This window comes from Pseudophryne corroboree, chromosome 2 (assembly GCF_028390025.1).
Source record: "Pseudophryne corroboree isolate aPseCor3 chromosome 2, aPseCor3.hap2, whole genome shotgun sequence".
NCBI classification, from domain to species: Eukaryota; Metazoa; Chordata; class Amphibia; order Anura; family Myobatrachidae; genus Pseudophryne; species Pseudophryne corroboree.
This window is the reverse complement of record NC_086445.1, coordinates 1,013,285,107-1,013,308,789: the sequence shown is the minus strand read 5'-3', so window position 1 is coordinate 1,013,308,789 and position 23,683 is coordinate 1,013,285,107. Positions and strand designations below refer to the sequence as shown.

General features: G+C 43.8%; 1 protein-coding gene across 50 annotated transcripts in view; it reads right to left on the bottom strand.

Annotated features, from left to right (window-relative positions):
- The window catches only part of LOC135050271 (uncharacterized), a 466,297-nt gene that overhangs the window by 416,835 nt on the left and 25,779 nt on the right, over positions 1-23,683 (bottom strand). For 43 of the 50 annotated variants that reach the window (XM_063956613.1, XM_063956631.1, XM_063956611.1 and 40 more), the window contains 4 exons: positions 22,955-23,104; positions 18,087-18,230; positions 15,669-15,815; positions 13,233-13,376 (listed from right to left, as the gene is read on the bottom strand). The exons of 1 other annotated variant lie outside the window; for it this stretch is intronic. In XM_063956613.1, coding sequence (XP_063812683.1) covers positions 13,233-13,376; positions 15,669-15,815; positions 18,087-18,230; positions 22,955-23,104 — 585 coding nt within the window. The remainder of the gene's footprint in view (positions 1-13,232; positions 13,377-15,668; positions 15,816-18,086; positions 18,231-22,954; positions 23,105-23,683) is intronic. 6 more of the 50 variants (XM_063956640.1, XM_063956651.1, XM_063956654.1 and 3 more) reach the window with 3 other exon arrangements.

Below are 23,683 nucleotides of genomic sequence, written 5' to 3'. Positions count from 1 at the left end.
GCAAGTCAATCCTTGCTAGATCGGTGTACTATCTAGTTCATCTCACATGTCAATGACATCTCACATAAGCCAAAATCTCACATAAGCCAAAATCGTAAGCGCACATAGTCCATATCTCAAGAAAAGTTACTCAAAATCAGTGGTGCTGGGCTCCGGGGAGTTCAAGGGAAATCGCAAGTGAAAATCGGGCATAGCAAGGATCTCACCGTGTGTACACACCCTAAGATGTGTGCAACTACAGGGCTACAGTGACCTCGCACTTGGCTAGGTACTGGAGCGGGGGGGGATGGGAAGTGGCCAAATCTGGGAAGTATGGCTTTGATCTACTGTAAATATACAATATGAAACATGTCTGTAATGTTATACATACAGTACAGTCAGGTAAATGCAGCCCCCTGTGTCCAAGACTTTTTCTAAACTGTAAGTAGCACTGTATGATAAATATGTAGGGGATAATTAATTTCAGCACAAAGTTTGGCTGCACACACACACCACAGTATTTTCTGGCAGCCAATCATTGCCAATTTTCTAGCGCACCTCTATGGGGTATAAGGGAAAATGAATGTTACAGCCATGTAGTGCCTCCACATGAATGTTACACTTTGCATTGATTGGTCTTACTGGTGGAGTCAATATGAATTATATAAGATAATATACAGTTCTATTTATTTTTAAGAAAACTTGATTATAATACACAAGAACTCAAACTATTAGTTTAAACAGATTGTGACTGTCTAATGGGTGACACATTATGTGCATTACCGTTAGTATTTTATTTATATCCATGGAAACACCAGATGGTCTCAGGAATACTGGAGTCAAAACAGCAGCCTCTAGCCAGACAGTCCTTGGAGCTGATGTTGGGATATCCGCAGTCTTTCCTCAGCTTGGGGCTCACAGAGCATCCTGCACACAACAGGAAACACAGCAATGTCATCAGAGGGTACAGCACTACACACAGATGGTCGGAACCTTCCCTACCCAACACTGACCCACCTCCCCCGTGCTGTACCACTTGTAGCCAAAGGACAAACAGTCTTCTGACAACGTTACCCTGTGCCTCAGACGCCCAACAAATACTGCAAGTTCCGCAGAGCAAAAGAATTCTACAAAAGTTCAGGGTACAGGTATATGTGTTACTGTGAGCGGGAGTGGAGGTGTGTATGAGTGTGATGTGTGTGTTCTTGACTGTGCACATAAATAATGTATTAAAAACTGTGATAACATTCACATTCCCACCATGAACTATTACAAGATCAGCTTTATGAAATATCTGTAATTTTTATTTTATTGCCAGCAAGTCAGTTTGAACAAAACTTCTCTACACACTTATTGGCCGATTCTGAGGAACATGCAATTCAGGCTGCATTGCATCTTTGAAAATACGGTAGATGCATATCTCCATCTATAGTCAGTTTCCCGCATCTATGTGTCAGCACCGGCCCCTATACATCCACGTGCGCCAGTAGCGCCATCACTATTACCAGCCCTATTCTTGGCTGAAATATATCAGTATGGAGTCACATACTCAGTGTATCCTTAGCCCTGGATAGCTCGTAATGCAGTCTCCCCAGCCACAGCGCACTTATCCCATGTGTGGGGGCACCTGTACCCGCCCAGTGTCACTCATTTAATAGATGCAGCTCAGTCATGCATGACTGAGAAGCAGAGGTGCGTTTGCTCATTAGACCAATATGGCCAGTACAAAATATTGCAGATGAGGCCGCTTGTATATATACTGTGAGTTTTTGGGGTAAAAACACCATTTAACATCAGGAACACTTGAATTAAAGCAGCAGCCTCTGGAATAGCATTCCTTAGCGCTTATCCCGGGAAATCCGCAATATTCACACTCTTTGAAGTTCATCCTACATTGCTTTTTAATTATATGCATGGTGCAGAGCACGCAACATCAGGGACATAGGAAATATTACAATGCATGACAAGAAAGTTTGGAGCTCTACTGCAAGTACTCTAACCCGTGACAGTGACATACATAATTACCAACACTGCAAACATGTCACATATACATAGAAAACACTGTTACCCGAGATTGCCCTCTGGAAATTACCATTAGTGGTCAGCTATGCATGGTGGGCAGTGCTTACTCTCCATATGCCCACCCATTTGTGTGACCCCATAAGAGAAAGCATAACTGTCAGTTAAACTAGGCATAGACTATACAATTATCTGGCAGACTGTCTGGTAGGAATGAAAATCTGGACATGTATCAAATATTTTTCCCAAACACTGAAAAACTGAGAAAAATGGTCAGATAAGATGGTTAAACCAAATATTCAACCAAATTTGTTTGAACAACTATTTTTGTCCATTTTCCAGTGTTTGGAGTAAATGGTTGATTGTAATTTGCTCTTATACATTATCAGATATTCATTCCAACCAGCCAGATTGGACAGATGGTTTGCCAGATAATTGTATAGTGTATTCCTAGCTTTACTGATGGCTCTATGTACCTGGAAGGCTTTATTACTAGTGCACCTCATGACTGAAGGCTCCCATCACTTATTTATTGTATGTTAGTACTTAGAGGTGTGACTGTCATGTAGTATTATGAGATACAATGTGTATCACATACTGTACTGTGTAATGCTTGTGGTTCCCAGTAAACAGACACAAAGCATTCTTAAAAATAAAAAAAGAAGATGTGAGGGTTCGAATATACAAAGTTCTTAATGAGAGTTCAGATCTATCCCGATTTTCTTAATGGCTATCCTAAACACGTGACATCCAAGAGCCAATAAGATGCCATTTTAGAGACGGTAAATTTGAGTAAATCCAAACCCGCACATCTCTACTGAAAATAGTGATCAAAATCCGTTCCCAATCTGTATTTACCCTGATGCATAATCATCTATGTATAAGTATGTGTGATTTTATTAAGGCGTCTATTTATTGTGATTGTACCTTAACACATTAAGCTAGCTTATCAACTAACACTGACCACTGCATTAGATTTAAAAGTAATTAAACATTTGTTTATTGGAATGACCCTATTCATAAAAGGATGGCAAGGAAGGAGCTACCTTAACCAGCTCCAGTCAATTGGATCTTTTAAAAGGGTGATGACTGAAACGCCCCACCTATATATAAGCATAACCTGCACTAAGGGGGTCTCACCACCCTTTACTATGGCACAGTGTGGATGCTCTCACATAGAAGTGCCCATAGCCTCTCCCCCAGCAAGGGCAGGACACACCTGCCATCCTTCAAAAGGGTAAGTGCCCAACAATGACCACTTAAACCACATGTAACCACTAGCCAGTAGTGCCTTCCTGCCACCAGGTTCTAAGAACCACCACATCCGGTTCTAAGAAATGCAACCGGCCACCCTGATTGAAAAGTAAGGATTCAACAGCATATAACTAATCCACACAGGAAAAGACTCACTTAAGAAAAACACCGACCTACAACAGTGACAGGGGAACACAGTCATTCCTGAAATAATGAGGACTGTAGCACTAACAGATGCCTAACCGCACCACCACCTATGTGGACAATACAAATTTCAACACAGCAAAATTTCTTCTTCCTAGCTTTTTCTATGGCAGTAAAATCATGTGAATCCCTCCAGACAAACCTAGGTATAATGTCTGACCACACCAGACCAATCAGATGAAGAACTAACTGAAGATACAGCAGAAACTTCATGCTCACCAGATCCTGAAGGGCCGGCAGTTCCGGACGCGTCGGTCAACTGTGCAGTTGCTGGAACGGAATTCACCCCTTCCACTGAAACAGTCTCCATGTCTTGTCTCGAACCTTCACTTGTCGCAGGAGGCGGCACCGGAGACGATGAGTCACTGGCGCTACCTTCAGAAACAATAGGTATTAAATTACCAGCCACTCCAGCAAGCCCCCTAGAGGAAATGGGGAGTAGGCCGCAGAGTTGCTCCAACTGAAAGTGCCCCAGGTGAAGTTGGAACCGGGCCAGGTGATGCTAAATGACCCCACACACCGCACTGACTGGAAGGGGATAAGAGGACATAAGCCCACCCTGACTGAAGTTCAGAAACCACAGCCCCAGTGGCCCATACCCACCCTGCCAAGGGTACACATAGGGCCCTGTCTGTTGTGCTGGGGAATAAACTGCTGCCAATGTGACATCTGGCTGAAATTAGACACTTCTAAAGTATTAGGTGGGAGTGAACCCACCATCCCCAAGACACTAGGAGTGTGACAAAAAATCTGAGCAATCCACGAGGACTAAACGGATTTCACTACTTGTGGGGTGGAAACTATGGAAGGCAACCCCTGGGTGACAACTGGAGCTAACAGCATCTGTAAATATTTATGGCCTGTGCTGCTCACTGTTGCAAAAGCCTGCAAGCCTAGCAACCCTGGTGCAAAACTCCAACTAGTCATGGCCCTAAAAGATGCAAAGGCAGCTGGCTGCTCTGGCAGAGAAACATTAGCCAACATTGCATCCCGAGCAGGAATTGGCTGCAATGTATTGATATGCCCAGCAGGTGGCACCATAATCACATCTAACCTAGAACCAGCAACCTGCTGTGCACCATGTACAGGCTTGCTGTCCACGAACATAAAGCAGTGTCACCAGAAGTGAACCCTGTTGTGGTTCTTGATATTGTCATCCCACTGCCACCCTGGGTGCACTCCCCGGCCACAGGAGTCCTGCCTGGCCCTTACGTGGCTTGGAATGCACCAGGCGTGGGTCCCGTGACTTCCACACAGAGGCCTGGGAGCCCAGCACCTGCCAAACCCACACACTGCCAGCGCTAAATACAGCCAGGGATACCAGTTCCATGGCACGCACCTCACTGCCCCTAGTGCTCGCAGCCTCTGTGGTGCTCCCGCTGACTGCAGGACACACAGAGCCATACGGTACGCTTCATGTGGCCAGAGTGGGAGGCACTGATGGAGCAGCCTGGTCCGCTGCACCTCACACCAGCACAATGACCAGTGAGTGATGAGGAATCCCTGAAGTGGTGGCGAATCCCCGAGGTCAGCAGGCGAGCTGCCTCAGTAAGATGCCACGGGGCTGGAGCTAGTCTGCGGGGACAGGACATGATTGAGGGAGGGTGACAATGTGGTAAAAGAATGGGAAAAGGGGAAACAGTATGAAAAAAAGGGGGTGGGGGAGGAGGAAAAAGGAATAAATGGAAGGTGAAAAAAAAAAAAAAAAAAAAGAAGACTAGATGGAATGATGAATGAGGTATAGAGCAGAAAAGAGGACAGCTAGAAGAAAGTTTGTGAGAACAAGCTATGCAAGGTAAATCAGGAGAGATACAGATACTGTAGTACTCAGCCTTCCAAAATGAAGAGGAATATTAATATTCAAATACCCTTATATACCCTAACAAAACCGCCCCTATACACCCTGATAAGCTAAACCTAGCTCGCCACAAAAACAAAAAACTTGATATTCCTAGCAACAACTAACCTAAACTTAATCCATCACAAAAATAAAATAAAAACTCTGACATAGTTGTGTGCCTATGCAGCTCTCCCCTAATCTACTTAGAATTAGAATTGCCTGTGTTGAAGATGTTGTTCAGTGAAGTATAGTTCATGGAGCGTACACGGCCTAGTGCTCACTTATCACAGGGCAATTTCGCTCTTTTAGATCACTTGAGTTCAAATGTGTTAGAATCGCGTACTATATTTTTTAGGAACAGTTAAACAGTAGAACAAACTGTACAGCTGATAACAGGAAATTTCCACTTAAACAATGGTATTTTCTTATACACTGTCTGACCAAGGCTAAGAATAAGAGATACAGAAGCAAATATCTTAGTGCTATGGGCATAATTATTGTTTAAGCACCATCAAATCTGTAATCGATAGCACTACATGCTCCCACTCTACTACTGCACTCTATACTCTACCTGTGCTTTTGGGGTAAAAACACCATTTATCCCCAGGAACACTTGAATTAAAGCAGCAGCCTCTGGAATAGCATTCCTTATCACTTATCCCAGGAAATCCACAATCTTCACGCTCTGTGATGTCCACACTACATTGCTGTTTATCTGGATGGAGCACAGCATACATCAGGACAATAGGAAATATTACAATGCATGACAAGAAAGTCAGGAGTTCTACTGCAAGTACTCTAACCCTTGACCGTGCCAAATGCATAATTGTCAACATTGCAAACATGTCCAATATACATAGAAAACACTGTTATCAGATATTGCCCCCTGGAAATTCACATCCATTGGCACCTATGCATGGGTGGGCGGTGCTTGCTCTCTATATGCCCGCCCATTTGTTTGACCTCAAAAGAAAGAGCATAACAGATAGTAAAGCTGGTCATACACTATATAATTATCTGGCAGACCATCTGTCCAATCTAGTAGAAATGAAAACCTGGTCATATATCAACTATTTTTTAGAGATGAGCGCCTGAAATTTTTCGGGTTTTGTGTTTTGGTTTTGGGTTCGGTTCCGCGGCCGTGTTTTGGGTTCGAACGCGTTTTGGCAAAACCTCACCGAATTATTTTTGTCGGATTCGGGTGTGTTTTGGATTCGGGTGTTTTTTTCCAAAAACACTAAAAAACAGCTTAAATCATAGAATTTGGGGGTCATTTTGATCCCAAAGTATTATTAACCTCAAAAACCATAATTTACACTCATTTTCAGTCTATTCTGAATACCTCACAATATTATTTTTAGTCCTAAAATTTGCACCGAGGTCGCTGTGTGAGTAAGATAAGCGACCCTAGTGGCCGACACAAACACCGGGCCCATCTAGGAGTGGCACTGCAGTGTCACGCAGGATGTCCCTTCCAAAAAACCCTCCCCAAACAGCACATGACGCAAAGAAAAAAAGAGGCGCAATGAGGTAGCTGTGTGAGTAAGATTAGCGACCCTAGTGGCCGACACAAACACCGGGCCCATCTAGGAGTGGCACTGCAGTGTCACGCAGGATGTCCCTTCCAAAAAACCCTCCCCAAACAGCACATGACGCAAAGAAAAAAAGAGGCGCAATGAGGTAGCTGTGTGAGTAAGATTAGCGACCCTAGTGGCCGACACAAACACCGGGCCCATTTAGGAGTGGCACTGCAGTGTCACGCAGGATGTCCCTTCCAAAAAAACCTCCCCAATCAGCACATGATGCAAAGAAAAAGAAAAGAAAAAAGAGGTGCAAGATGGAATTATCCTTGGGCCCTCCCACCCACCCTTATGTTGTATAAACAAAACAGGACATGCACACTTTAACCAACCCATCATTTCAGTGACAGGGTCTGCCACACGACTGTGACTGATATGACGGGTTGGTTTGGACCCCCCCCAAAAAAGAAGCAATTAATCTCTCCTTGCACAAACTGGCTCTACAGAGGCAAGATGTCCACCTCATCTTCACCCTCCGATATATCACCGTGTACATCCCCCTCCTCACAGATTATCAATTCGTCCCCACTGGAATCCACCATCTCAGCTCCCTGTGTACTTTGTGGAGGCAATTGCTGCTGGTCAATGTCTCCGCGGAGGAATTGATTATAATTCATTTTAATGAACATCATCTTCTCCACATTTTCTGGATGTAACCTCGTACGCAGATTGCTGACAAGGTGAGCGGCGGCACTAAACACTCTTTCGGAGTACACACTTGTGGGAGGGCAACTTAGGTAGAATAAAGCCAGTTTGTGCAAGGGCCTCCAAATTGCCTCTTTTTCCTGCCAGTATAAGTACGGACTGTGTGACGTGCCTACTTGGATGCGGTCACTCATATAATCCTCCACCATTCTATCAATGTTGAGAGAATCATATGCAGTGACAGTAGACGACATGTCCGTAATCGTTGTCAGGTCCTTCAGTCCGGACCAGATGTCAGCATCAGCAGTCGCTCCAGACTGCCCTGCATCACCGCCAGCGGGTGGGCTCGGAATTCTGAGCCTTTTCCTCGCACCCCCAGTTGCGGGAGAATGTGAAGGAGGAGATGTTGACAGGTCGCGTTCCGCTTGACTTGACAATTTTCTCACCAGCAGGTCTTTCAACCCCAGCAGACCTGTGTCTGCCGGAAAGAGAGATCCAAGGTAGGCTTTAAATCTAGGATCGAGCACGGTGGCCAAAATGTAGTGCTCTGATTTCAACAGATTGACCACCCGTGAATCCTTGTTAAGCGAATTAAGGGCTGCATCCACAAGTCCCACATGCCTAGCGGAATCGCTCCCTTTTAGCTCCTTCTTCAATGCCTCCAGCTTCTTCTGCAAAAGCCTGATGAGGGGAATGACCTGACTCAGGCTGGCAGTGTCTGAACTGACTTCACGTGTGGCAAGTTCAAAGGGCATCAGAACCTTGCACAACGTTGAAATCATTCTCCACTGCACTTGAGATAGGTGCATTCCATCTCCTATATCGTGCTCAATTGTATAGGCTTGAATGGCCTTTTGCTGCTCCTCCAACCTCTGAAGCATATAGAGGGTTGAATTCCACCTCGTTACCACTTCTTGCTTCAGATGATGGCAGGGCAGGTTCAGTAGTTTTTGGTGGTGCTCCAGTCTTCTGTACGTGGTGCCTGTACGCCGAAAGTGTCCCGCAATTTTTCTGGCCACCGACAGCATCTCTTGCACGCCCCTGTCGTTTTTTAAAAAATTCTGCACCACCAAATTCAAGGTATGTGCAAAACATGGGACGTGCTGGAATTTGCCCATATTTAATGCACACACAATATTGCTGGCGTTGTCCGATGCCACAAATCCACAGGAGAGTCCAATTGGGGTAAGCCATTCCGCGATGATCTTCCTCAGTTGCCGTAAGAGGTTTTCAGCTGTGTGCGTATTCTGGAAAGCGGTGATACAAAGCGTAGCCTGCCTAGGAAAGAGTTGGCGTTTGCGAGATGCTGCTACTGGTGCCGCCGCTGCTGTTCTTGCGGCGGGAGTCCATACATCTACCCAGTGGGCTGTCACAGTCATATAGTCCTGACCCTGCCCTGCTCCACATGTCCGTGGTTAAGTGGACATTGGGTACAACTGCATTTTTTAGGACACTGGTGAGTCTTTTTCTGACGTCCGTGTACATTCTCGGTATCGCCTGCCTAGAGAAGTGGAACCTAGATGGTATTTGGTAACGGGGGCACACTGCCTAGATGGTATTTGGTAACGGGGGCACACTGCCTCAATAAATTGTCTAGTTCCCTGTGAACTAACGGCGGATACCGGACGCACGTCTAACACCAACATAGTTGTCAAGGACTCAGTTATCCGCTTTGCAGTAGGATGACTGCTGTGATATTTCATCTTCCTCGCAAAGGACTGTTGAACAGTCAATTGCTTACTGGAAGTAGTACAAGTGGGCTTACGACTTCCCCTCTGGGATGACCATCGACTCCCAGCGGCAACAGCAGCGCCAGCAGCAGTAGGCGTTACACGCAAGGATGCATCGGAGGAATCCCAGGCAGGAGAGGACTCGTCAGACTTGCCAGTGACATGGCCTGCAGGACTATTGGCATTCCTGGGGAAGGAGGAAATTGACACTGAGGGAGTTGGTGGGGTGGTTTGCGTGAGCTTGGTTACAAGAGGAAGGGATTTACTGGTCAGTGGACTGCTTCCGCTGTCACCCAAAGTTTTTGAACTTGTCACTGACTTATTATGAATGCGCTGCAGGTGACGTATAAGGGAGGATGTTCCGAGGTGGTTAACGTCCTTACCCCTACTTATTACAGCTTGACAAAGGGAACACACGGCTTGACACCTGTTGTCCGCATTTCTGGTGAAATACCTCCACACCGAAGACCTGATTTTTTTGGTATTTTCACCTGGCATGTCAACGGCCATATTCCTCCCACGGACAACAGGTGTCTCCCCGGGTGCCTGACTTAAACAAACCACCTCACCATCAGAATCCTCCTGGTCAATTTCCTCCCCAGCGCCAGCAACACCCATATCCTCCTCATCCTGGTGTACTTCAACACTGACATCTTCAATCTGACTATCAGGAACTGGACTGCGGGTGCTCCTTCCAGCACTTGCAGGGGGCGTGCAAATGGTGGAAGGCGCATGCTCTTCACGTCCAGTGTTGGGAAGGTCAGGCATCGCAACCGACACAATTGGACTCTCCTTGTGGATTTGGGATTTCAAAGAACGCACAGTTCTTTGCGGTGCTTTTGCCAGCTTGAGTCTTTTCAGTTTTCTAGCGAGAGGCTGAGTGCTTCCATCCTCATGTGAAGCTGAACCACTAGCCATGAACATAGGCCAGGGCCTCAGCCGTTCCTTGCCACTCCGTGTGGTAAATGGCATATTGGCAAGTTTACGCTTCTCCTCCGACAATTTTATTTTAGGTTTTGGAGTCCTTTTTTTACTGATATTTGGTGTTTTGGTTTTGACATGCTCTGTACTATGCCATTGGGCATCGGCCTTGGCAGACGACGTTGCTGGCATTTCATCGTCTCGGCCATGACTAGTGGCAGCAGCTTCAGCACGAGGTGGAAGTGGATCTTGATCTTTCCCTAATTTTGGAACCTCAACATTTTTGTTCTCCATATTTTAATAGGCACAACTAAAAGGCACCTCAGGTAAACAATGCAGATGGATGGATTGGATACTAGTATACAATTATGGACGGGCTGCCGAGTGCCGACACAGAGGTAGCCACAGCCGTGAACTACCGCACTGTACTGTGTCTGCTGCTAACATATAGACTGGTTGATAAAGAGATAGTATACTCGTAACTAGTATGTATGTATGTATAAAGAAAGAAAAAAAACCACGGTTAGGTGGTATATACAATTATGGACGGGCTGCCGAGTGCCGACACAGAGGTAGCCACAGCCGTGAACTACCGCACTGTACCGTGTCTGCTGCTAATATATAGACTGGTTGATAAAGAGATAGTATACTCGTAACTAGTATGTATAAAGAAAGAAAAAAAAACCACGGTTAGGTCACTGGTATATACAATTATGGACGGGCTGCCGAGTGCCGACACAGAGGTAGCCACAGCCGTGAACTACCGCACTGTACACTGGTTGATAAAGAGATAGTAGTATACTCGTAACAACTAGTATGACGACGGTATAAAGAATGAAAAAAAAACCACGGTTAGGTGGTATATAATACAATTATGGTTGGACGGACTGCCTGCCGAGTGCCGACACAGAGGTAGCCACAGCCGTGAACTACCGCACTGTACACTGGTTGATAAAGAGATAGTAGTATACTCGTAACAACTAGTATGACGACGGTATAAAGAACGAAAAAAAAACCACGGTTAGGTGGTATATATTATAATACAATTATGGATGGACGGACTGCCTGCCGAGTTCCGACACAGAGGTAGCCACAGCCGTGAACTACCGCACTGTACACTGGTTGATAAAGAGATAGTAGTATACTCGTAACAACTAGTATGACGACGGTATAAAGAACGAAAAAAAAACCACGGTTAGGTGGTATATATTATAATACAATTATGGATGGACGGACTGCCTGCCGAGTTCCGACACAGAGGTAGCCACAGCCGTGAACTACCGCACTGTACTGTGTCTGCTGCTAATATAGACTGGTTGATAAAGAGATAGTATACAATACTACTAATATACTGGTGGTCAGGCACTGGTCACCACTAGTCACACTGGCAGTGGCACTCCTGCAGCAAAAGTGTGCACTGTTTAATTTTAATATAATATTATTTATCATGTACTCCTGGCTCCTGCTATAACAACCTGCAGTGCTCCCCAGTCTCCCCCACAATTATAAGCTTTATATACAATACATTGATGTGCAGCACACTGGGCTGAGCAGTGCACACAGACTGAGTCACTGTGTGACTGTGTATCGTTTTTTTTCAGGCAGAGAATGGATATATTAAATAAAACAAACAACTGCACTGTCTCTGGTGGTCACTGGTCACTGTGGTCGTCAGTCACTAAACTCTGTCTGCACTCTGTTCTAATCTACAGTATCACAGCAATCTCTCTCTCTCTCTTCTAAATCTAATCTAAATGGAGAGGACGCCAGCCACGTCCTCTCCCTATCAATCTCAATGCACGTGTGAAAATGGCGGCGACGCGCGGCTCCTTATATAGAATCCGAGTCTCGCGATAGAATCCGAGCCTCGCGAGAATCCGACAGCGTCATGATGACGTTCGGGCGCGCTCGGGTTAACCGAGCAAGGCGGGAAGATCCGAGTCGCTCGGACCCGTGAAAAAAAAAGTGAAGTTCGTGCGGGTTCGGATTCAAAGAAACCGAACCCGCTCATCTCTACTATTTTTCCTATACACTGAAAAATGGTGACAGTCAGACAAGTTAGTTAAAACAAATGTTCAACCAATCTGTTTGAACAACTATTTGTCCATTTTCCAGTGTTTGGGAGTAAATGATTGTGATTTGCTCTCATACATTACCAGATATTAATTCCAGACAGCCAGATTGGACAGATGGTTTGCCAGATAATTGTATAGTATATAACTAGCTTTACTGATGGGTCTATTTACCTGGAAGGCATTATTACTAGTGCACCTCATGACTGAAGGCTCCCATCACTTACTTATTGTATGTTACTACTTAGAGGTGTGACAGTCATGTAGTATTGTGACACAATAATGTGGATCACATACTGCATTCATGTCTCTGGTTAGTGAATTGATACGAAGCACTCTCAAAAACAGATGTGCATGTTTGAATTTACTCGATTCTTAACGCCAAAATTAACACGAGTTCAGCTTTATCCCTGATTTTTCTTATTGGCTATCCTAAACATGTGACATCCTAGAGCCAATAAGATGCCATTTTTAGAGTCAGTTAAAATCAGGTAAATCCAAAACCGCACATCTCTACTAAAAATAGTAATCAAAATCTGCTCCTAATCTGTATTTACCCCAATACATAATTACCTGGGTATGTATAAAAAAAAAAAAAAAAAAATGTGCGATTTTATTGCTTGCATGTAATTAGAGTTGCCTGTGTTGAATATGTTGTTCAGTGAAGTATAGTTCATGCAGCATACAAGGCCTAGTGCTTACTTATCACAGGGCAATTTAGCTCCTTTTTAGATAATTTGGGTTCAGCCGTGTTAAAATCAAAGTATAATTTTTAGAAGCAGTTAACAGTTGAACAAACTGAACAGCTGACAGGAAATTCCCACTTACGCAATTACCGTTTCTTATATACTGTCTGGTCATGGCTAAGAATAAGGGATACACAAGATAAACTCTTAGCACTATGGGCCTAATTCATATTTGTGCACCACCAAATCTGTAACCAATAGCACTACATGCTCCCACTCTACCACTGCACTCTATATTCTACCTGTGCTTTTGGGGTAAAAACACCATTTAACCCCAGGAACCTTTGAATTAAAGCAGCAGCCTCTGGAATAGCATTCCTTATCACTTATCCCGGGATAACCGCAATCTTCACGCTCTGTGATGTCCACACTACATTGCTGTTTATCTGGATGGAGCAGAGCACACATCAGGACAATAGGAAATATTACAATGCATGACAGGAAAGTTGGGAGCTCTACTGCAAGTACTCTAACCCTTGACAGTTCCAAATACATAATTGCAAACATGTCCCAGATACATAGAAAACTCATGTTTGATGAATCTGACTTAAATGATGTATTTTAACATGTAATACTTCTCCATATATCTTACCACAGAAAATAAGAAAAACACTAAGAATTGCACTCAATATTCAGAAAAAAGAATTGTTGTGGAGTTGGGATGCAGTGAAGATTTCAGCTGTTGAGATTCCTGCAGTCGGATTGCCAACAGCTGGCAATCCATTTGTAGATATAGCAGATGGCTTAGGAGTCACCTGTGGGGTTAGGCTGTGGCTAGGGATGGTTAGTATTAGGATATAGAGGAGAGAGGGGAACAGTCTTAACTCCCCACTGTCAGGATTTACACTATCATGATGCTGGCAATGGTATTCTGACTGCTGGCATCCCATCAGCATGGATATACTGAATACACGGAGTTGGTCAATTTTTTTTAAACTAGGGACAATGGAAGGAAGAACAATTTCCAGATTCTTTTCTTTATAACAGATTGCCCCCTGGAACTTCACATCAGTCGTCAAGTATGCATAAGTGGGCGGTGCTTCCTTTCTATCTGCCCGCCCATTTGTGTGACATACAAGAAAGGTCATAACCGACAATTATCCTGGGCATCCACTAAACAATTATCTGGCAGGCCATCTATCCAATCTGGATGGTTGGAATGAAAATTTTGTAATGTATAGGAGCGGATGTCATTTTACCTATTTGCTCACATACACTGGAAAAGGGACAAAAATTATTATACAATCAAATTATTTAAACCCAAAAATTAACCTGTTTAAATGACCATTTTTGTACATTTTCCAGTGTTTGGGAGTAAATGGTTGATTGCCATTTGCTCTCAGATTACTAGATTTCCATTTCAACCAGCCAGTGTTGGACAGATGGTCTGCCAGATAATTATATAGTACATACTAGAGCTGTAACTATACTCTTTGGTGCCATGTGGCAGAGAGAAATGGCTGCCCCCTCCTCCCCATCATTTTTCCAGTAGGGACATAAGGTGCATGCCTCGTAGGGAAGGGGCATTACAAGATTGATCCCAGAGAAAGCACATGATCGATATCTAGATTATATCTATATATGTACACTTTAAATAACACATCAATAAACTAACATACCCAGGATTCAAACCTATAACCTGTTGAATTCTAATCAAACACCCTACTCATTGAGCCATTTTATCTTGCATAAAAACTATGAACACTATGAAGCTATTGGTACTTTGTAAACAAATAATCAGCATTGGAATTGAGAAGATCTATGTAGTGTGCAGCCACACATTCAATCTTTTGCAGCCACGCACTACATAGATCTACTCAGCTGCAATGCTGATAAATTTTTCCACAAAGTACATGGTAAGTGACAAATAGTTAGAATTCTCTACTTTAGAATTATCTACCTTTCTATGCAAGGGCAAATGGCTCAATGAATAGATTGTCTGACTGCAATGCCACAGGCAATGGGTTTTGAATCCCAGACAGTGCAACTGAATAACAAAGAAATCTTAAGTTGAGTTCATGAATGTTGTATAGGTATTAGCGTCAAAAGAGGTCAGGGTAGGAGACAGGGGCGGTCAGGGGATGCTGGACTTCAAAAAAAGGGGGAAGCTGCATGTGAAAGTAATAACAGATTATTGTCAAGTGCCGTCAACAGCACCCCCTACCCTGCAGCACGATGTTCTGTGCTTCCACTGCACACACCTACTTACTGCCCTGGTGCACACTCAGCTTTACTGATGGATCTATGTACCTGGAAGTCTATCACCGATGTATATCATGACTGAAGAGTCCAATAATTATTATAGGTTACAATTTAAGCTGTATGCATTCTAATATTTTCTGTCCAATCTGGATGTTTGGAACAAACATCTGCTAATATCTGGGTGCAATTGACAATCAACTATTTGTCCCTAAAGTCCAAATATATACTATAAAAGGTAGTTTGGATAAATTGGCTAAATGAAATGGATTTAACCAACTTAATTGAATGACTATGTTTTCCAGTGTTTGGGAGCAAATGGTCAATTGTCATTTACTGCCACATATTACCAGATTTTTGTTTCAACTAGAAAACATTGGACAGATAATCTAAGTGTGTATCCAGTTTAAGAGGTGTGATCTTCATATAACTACAGTATAATGACTAGTGAGTAACTACAGTATATAGCGGCTCTGTACCTTGTGACTTGGAGAAGAAACACCAGTTAACCCCAGGAATGCTGGAGTCAAAGCAACAATTCCTCTTCTTACATTCCACAGCACTTATTGTGGGGTAGCCACAATCCCTTCTGTTGTACGGTTCCACGTTACATTGTCTGTCACTTGCTGTTGATGCAGTAAGGAAACATCGAGAAGTTACAACAGTTTAATGTTTCTTTTAATAAAAAGGGGCAATTTAGCTAGATCACAGGGCAATAAGTAAAAAAAATTTGGAAGAGTAAAACAGTTAAACTCTGTACAGCTGATAACAGGAAATTTCCCCTTAAAAAAAATGGCATTTTCTTATATACTGTCTGACCATGGCTAAGACTAAGGGATACACTTGCAAGCCTTAGAGCTATGGCAAGGGCTTAGCTACTATAGGTGCAGGCAGTGCAGCAGCTATGGGGCCCAGAGCTGAGAGTGGTCCACCTTATCTGTCACAGTTACATGTGTTATATACAGGGTGTAGCTACCATAGGTGCAGGCAGTGCAGCAGCTATGGGGACAGTATCTGTCAGTTACATACTTTTTCACCATTGAGTGGTATGTAGGGGTCCTTACAAACTCTTTGGGTTCTGCATTATATCTAGGTATGCCCCTGGACCTTCTCATTGTAGTGTGGTATAAAATGAAATGGAAAGTATTTTAAGGTTATATAATATGAGCTGGGGCCCTGTAACAGTGGTGGATTTAGCGGGGGGCAATTAGGGCGAACGCCCCACCTACACATACCGGCATGGAGGCTGGGTCCCGCCGCAGTGTTGGGAACGGGGTGGAAAGCGGTGCAGCGCGGCAGGGGGAAGGGGAGAGAGAGCGTCCTGACGCGCGTACAGGGAGGAGGGGGCGTGGTCAGAACAGAGGCCGGCAGGGACAGGCTACAGTGATTGTGTACACTGCTTCCTTTGCCGTCCATTCTGAGGAGACACCGCTCTCCACCCTGTTCCCAACACCGCGGCGGGACCCGGCCTCCATCCCGACTCCTCATGCTGCTGTGGAGTCGGACTCCAAAATACGAGTAGGTGTCAATGTATGCCATGTCTCCTCCCCTCCAAGCTAGAGTGAGTGAGTGAGTGAGTGAGTGAGTGAGTGTGTGTGATATCTTCCACCCCCCCTTCTCCTCCTAGCTAAAGTGTGTGTGCCATGTCTCCCCTCCTAACTAAAGTGTCTGTGTGCCATTTCTCCCCCCCTTCTCCTAACTAAAGTGTATGATATGTCCCCCCTCCTAGCCAAAGTGTGTGTGTGCCACGTCTCCCTCCTGTATTTTTTTTCTTGCTGCCCCAGTGTAAGTTAATAAGGGGGTAGGATTCCCCTTGCCCCCAGTGCCTGCATTATTTTAGCTCATTCAGTGTACTGTAATGTGAATTTCGGCTCATTCTGCGTGCTGTAATGTGAATTTCGGCTCATACAGTGTGCTACAATGTGAATTTCGGCTCAGTGTGCTACAATGTGAATTTCAGCTCATTCAGTGTGCTACAATGTGAATTTCGGCTCATTCAGTGTGCTACAATGTGAATTTCAGCTCATTCAGTGTGCTACAATGTGAATTTCAGCTCATTCAGTGTGCTATAGAAACATAGAATTTGTTGGCAGATAAGAACCACTTGGCCCATCTAGTCTGCCCCTTTTTTTTTTTTACGTTATTTTTATCTCTAACCTTATTTGATCCTTATTTCTTTGTAAGGAGATCCTTAGGTCTATCCCATGCATGTTTAAATTGCCCTACTGTCTTAGCCTCTACCACCCCTGATGGAAGGAATGGTGATTCGTTAGTCTGCATCACCAGTGCGCAGGGTTCTCTCCACTAACTGGCAACATTTTATTAGTAATGGCAACAATAGGAAATTTTAGAAGCGAACGGGAAGGGCATTACTAAGTGGGAGGGGCTATGATTAGGGGAAGTAGTCATCAATCTTAAACCGCCCCCCCCCCCTAAAAGTTAAGTCTAGATCTGCCACTGCACTGCAATGAGGCACAATATGAATGAGGAGCACTAAATATATATATATATATATATATTTATTAAGGATGCTGGCATTGGGGGTACTGTGAGGCATAATGTGTACTGGCAGCTCTGATATGTGACAGAGGGTGAAATAATGCACTACTGCAATACAGAAATGAAACTAGGGCACTACTGTGGGGCATAACATTAAATAAGGCTCTACTATGGTTCAGAAAATGAACTAGGGCACTATTATAGGGTATATAACTAAAAACTGCGTCAGAGAAGTTTCTCTAGAAGCATTGGGATGGGGGGCCTTCAAAATGTTGCTATTGGGCCCACAAAGTTCTGGCTATGCCCCTGAGCTATGGGCATAATTCGTGTTTATGCCCCATTAAATCTAATCAATAGCACTACATGCTCCCACCCTACCACTGCACTCTATACTCTACCTGTGCTTTTGGGAGAAAAACACCATTTAACCCCGGGAACACTTGAATTAAAGCAGCAGCCTCTGGAATAGCATTCCTTAGCGCTTATCCCGGGAAAACCGCAATCTTCACGCTCTGTGATGTCCACACTACATTGCCATTTATCTGGATGGAGCAGAGAACACATCAGGACAACTGGAAATATTACAATGCATGACAAGAAAGTTGGGAGCTCTACTGCAAGTATTCTAACCCTGACCGTGCCAAATACATAATTGGCAATATTGCAAACATGTCCCAGATACATAGAAAACACTGTTTGATGAATCGGACTTAAATGATAAATTCTCATGCAAATACTTCTTTTCCATATATCTTAGAATAAGAAAAACACTAAGAATTGCATTCAATATTAAGAAAAGAAAAAAAAAAAAAAAAAAAGAGGAATTGTTGTGGAGTTGGGATGCAGTGAAGATTCCAGCTGTTGGGATTCCTGACAGCTGGCAATCCATTTGTAGGTATAGCAGACTGGTTAGGCTTAGGGCTGGGGGGTTAGGTATCACATGTGAGGTTTGGGTTATGCACCACTGTGGGAGGTTAGGTTTTAAGCACTATGGGGGGATGGTTAGGATTAGGCTGCATGGAAGGTGACATTATGTTAAGGCGCCACTGATGGGATGTTAGTGTCAGGCACTAAGAGGGAAGGTTAGGGTTAGGCTGCATAAAGGGATGGTTAGTATTCGAGTGTAGGGGAGAGAGGGGAAGTCAGGATTGACACTATCAGGATGCCGGCAATGGTATTCTTACTGCTGGTATCCCATCAGCTGTGATATCATACTGAATACATGAAGTTGGTCAATTTTTAAAAAAAAAAACTAGGGACAATAGAAGGAAAAACAATTTCCAGATACTTTTCTTTATAACAAAGATTGCACCCTGGAACGTCACATCAGTTGTAAACTATATATAAGTGGGTGGTGCTTACTCTATCTGCCCTCCCATTTGTGTGACATCATACAAGAAAGATCATAACCGACAGTTATCCTGGGCATACACTATACAATTATCTGGCAGGCTATCGATCCAATCTTGATGGTTTGAATGAAAGTCTGGTAATGTATAGGAGCAAATGTCATTTAACCATTTGCTCCCAAACACTGGAAAAAGGACAAAAAGTATTCTACAATCAAATTGTGTAAACCCAAAAATTAAACTATTTGTTTAAATGACCATTTTTGTACATATTCCAGTGTTTGGGAGTAAACTGTTGATTGCCATTTGCTCTCAGATTTCCATTCCAACCAGCCAGTGTTGGACAAATGGTCTGCCAGATAATTATATGGTTCATACCAGAGCGAGCAGTAACTAAACTTTTGGTGCCCTGTGGCAGAGAGATATGGCTGCCCCCCCATTTTTTCATTAGGAACAATGCGCATGCCTCGTGGGGAAGGGGCGTGGCAAGATTGATCCCAGAGAAAGATATGATCGATATCTAGATGTACACTTTTTTAAATAACACATCAATAAACGGACATACTGTACCCAGGATTCAAACCTATAACCTGTTGAATTCTAATCAAACACCTACTCATTGAGCTATTTGATCCTGCATTTAAAAAAAAAAAAAAAAAAATTATGAACTCTATGAAGCTACTGGTACTTTGTAAACAAATAATCAGCATTGGAATTGAGAAGATCTTTGCAGTGTGCAGACACACATCCAATCTCTTGCAGCCCCACACTACTAGAGATGAGCGCCTGAAATTTTTCGGGTTTTGTGTTTTGGTTTCGGTTCCGCGGCCGTGTTTTGGGTTCGAACGCGTTTTGGCAAAACCTCACCGAATTTTTTTTGTCGGATTCGGGTGTGTTTTGGATTCGGGTGTTTTTTTTCAAAAAACCCTAAAAAACAGCTTAAATCATAGAATTTGGGGGTAATTTTGATCCCAAAGTATTATTAACCCCAAAAAACATAATTTACACTCATTTTCAGCCTATTCTGAACACATCACACCTCACAATATTATTTTTAGTCCTAAAATTTGCACCGAGGTCGCTGTGTGAGTAAGATAAGCGACCCTAGTGGCCGACACAAACACCGGGCCCATCTAGGAGTGGCACTGCAGTGTCACGCAGGATGTCCCTTCCAAAAAACCCTCCCCAAACAGCACATGACGCAAAGAAAAAAAGAGGCGCAATGAGGTAGCTGTGTGAGTAAGATTAGCGACCCTAGTGGCCGACACAAACACCGGGCCCATCTAGGAGTGGCACTGCAGTGTCACGCAGGATGGCCCTTCCAAAAAACCCTCCCCAAACAGCACATGACGCAAAGAAAAAAAAAGAGGCGCAATGAGGTAGCTGACTGTGTGAGTAAGATTAGCGACCCTAGTGGCCGACAAACACCGGGCCCATCTAGGAGTGGCACTGCAGTATGTATGTATAAAGAAAGAAAAAAAAACCACGGTTAGGTGGTATATACAATTATGGACGGGCTGCCGACTGCCGACACAGAGGTAGCCACAGCCGTGAACTACCGCACTGTACACTGGTTGATAAAGAGATAGTAGTATACTCGTAACAACTAGTATGACACTATGACGACGGTATAAAGAATGAAAAAAAAACCACGGTTAGGTGGTATATATTATAATAATAATACAATTATGGATGGACGGACTGCCTGCCGACTGCCGACACAGGTAGCCACAGCCGTGAACTACCGCACTGTACACTGGTTGATAAAGAGATAGTAGTATACTCGTAACAACTAGTATGACACTATGACGACGGTATAAAGAATGAAAAAAAAACCACGGTTAGGTGGTATATATTATAATAATAATACAATTATGGATGGACGGACTGCCTGCCGACTGCCGACACAGGTAGCCACAGCCGTGAACTACCGCACTGTACACTGGTTGATAAAGAGATAGTAGTATACTCGTAACAACTAGTATGACACTATGACGGTATAAAGAATGAAAAAAAAACCACGGTTAGGTGGTATATATTATAATAATAATACAATTATGGATGGACGGACTGCCTGCCGACTGCCGACACAGAGGTAGCCACAGCCGTGAACTACCGCACTGTACACTGGTTGATAAAGAGATAGTAGTATACTCGTAACAACTAGTATGACACTATGACGACGGTATAAAGAAAGAAAAAAAAAATACCACGGTTAGGTGGTATATATTGTAATACAATTATGGATGGACGGACTGCCTGCCGAGTTCCGACTGCCGACACAGAGGTAGCCACAGCCGTGAACTACCGCACTGTACTGTGTCTGCTGCTAATATAGACTGGTTGATAAAGAGATAGTATACAATACATACAACAATATACTACTATACTGGTGGTCAGGCACTGGTCACCACTAGTCACACTGGCAGTGGCACTCCTGCAGCAAAAGTGTGCACTGTTTAATTTTAAATTAATATAATATTATGTACTCCTGGGGGCTCCTGCTATAACAACCTGCAGTGCTCCCCAGTCTCCCCCACAATTATTATAAGCTTTGCCTTTTATACATTGATGTGCAGCACACTGGGCTGAGCTGAGTGCACACAGACTGAGTCACACTGTGTGACTGGCTGCTGCTGTGTATCGTTTTTTTTCAGGCAGAGAACGGATATAGCAGAGAACGGATATATTATATTAAAATAAATAAAAGTTAACTAACAACAACTGCACTGGTCACTGTGGTAAACTCTGTCTGACTCTGCACAATCTCTCTCTCTCTTCTAATCTAATTTCTAATGGAGAGGACGCCAGCCACGTCCTCTCCCTATCAATCTCAATGCACGTGTGAAAATGGCGGCGACGCGCGGCTCCTTATATAGAATCCGAGTCTCGCGAGAATCCGACAGCGTCATGATGACGTTCGGGCGCGCTCGGGTTAACCGAGCAAGGCGGGAGGATCCGAGTCTGCTCGGACCCGTAAAAAAAACATGAAGTTCGTGCGGGTTCGGTTTCAGAGAAACCGAACCCGCTCATCTCTACACACTACATAGATCTGCTCAGCAGCAATGCTGATCATTTTTTCCACAAAGTACACGGTAAGTGTCAAATAGTTAGAATTCTCTACCTTTCTATGCAAGGGCAAATGGCTCAATGCATAGATTGTCTGACTGCAATGCCACAGGCAATGGGTTTTGAATCCCAGAGGGTGCAACTGAATAACAAAGAAATCTTAAGTTGAGATCATGAATGTTGTATAGGTATTCGCATCAAAAGGGGTCAGGGTAGGTGACAGGGGTGGTCAGGGGATGCTGGGCTTCAAAAATAGGGGATGCTGCAAGTGATTATAACAGATAATTTTCAAGTGCCACCAACAGCGCCCCCTACCCTGCAGTGCTATGTGCTGTGACACCTCCGCACACACCTACTTACAGCCCTGGTGCATACCCAGCTTTACTGATGGATCTATGTACCTGGAAGTCATCACCCATGTACATCATGACTGAAGATTCCAATAATTATTATATGTTACCATTTAAGCTGGATGCATTCTAATATTTTCTGTCCAATCTGGCTGTGTGGAACAAACATCTGCTAATATCTGGGTGCAATTGACAATCTACTATTTGCTCCTAAAGTCCAAAAAAAAAAAAAAAACACTATAAAAAGGTAGTTTGGATAAATTGGCTAAATGAAACGGATTTAACCAACTTAATTGAATGACTTTTTTTTTTTATGTTTTCCAGTGTTTGGGAGCAAATGGTCAATTGTCATTTACTGCCACATATTACCAGATTTATGTTTCAAATAGAAAAGATTGGACAGATAATCTAAGTGTGTATCCAGCTTAAGAGGTGTGATCTTCATATAACTACAGTATAATGACTTGTGAGTAACTACAGTATATAGCGGCTCTGTACCTTGTGACTTGGAGAAGAAACACCAGTTAACCCCGGGAATGCTGGAGTCGAAGCAACAATTCCTCTTCTTACATTCCGCAGCACTTATTGTGGGGTAGCCGCAATCCCTTCTGCTGTACGGTTCCACGTTACATTGTTTCAGGTCACTTGCTGTTGATGCAGTAAGGAAACATTCAGAAGTTACAGCAGTTTAATGCTTTTTAATAAAATGGGGCAATTTAGCTAGATCACAAGGTAATAAAAGTTAAAAACATTTTTAGAAAGTTAATCAAAACAGTTAAACTTTGTACAGCTGATAACAGGAAATTTCTACTTAAACAATGGCATTTTCTTATATACTGTCTGACCATGGCTAAGAGTAATAGGCCCTACACACTGGCCGACACCACTGCACGATATGAACGATCTCGTTCATTAATGAACGAGATAACGTTCATATCGTGCAGTGTGGAGGCACCAGCGATGAACGATGCGCGGCCCCGTGCTCGTTCATCGCTGGTGCCCAGTCGGCTGTGCATGCAGGCCAATATGGACGATCTCGTCCATATTTGCCTGCAGGTCTATGGAGCCATGTGACGGGGGAGTGAAGTAACTTCTCTCCCCGTCACTGCCCCCCGCCGCCAGGTCGCCCATATCTGCCGTCGGGCAGCTCGGCGGCGGATTGGCCAATGTGTAGGGCCCATTAGGGATTTACAAGCAAGCCTTAGAGCTATGGCAAGGGCATAGCTA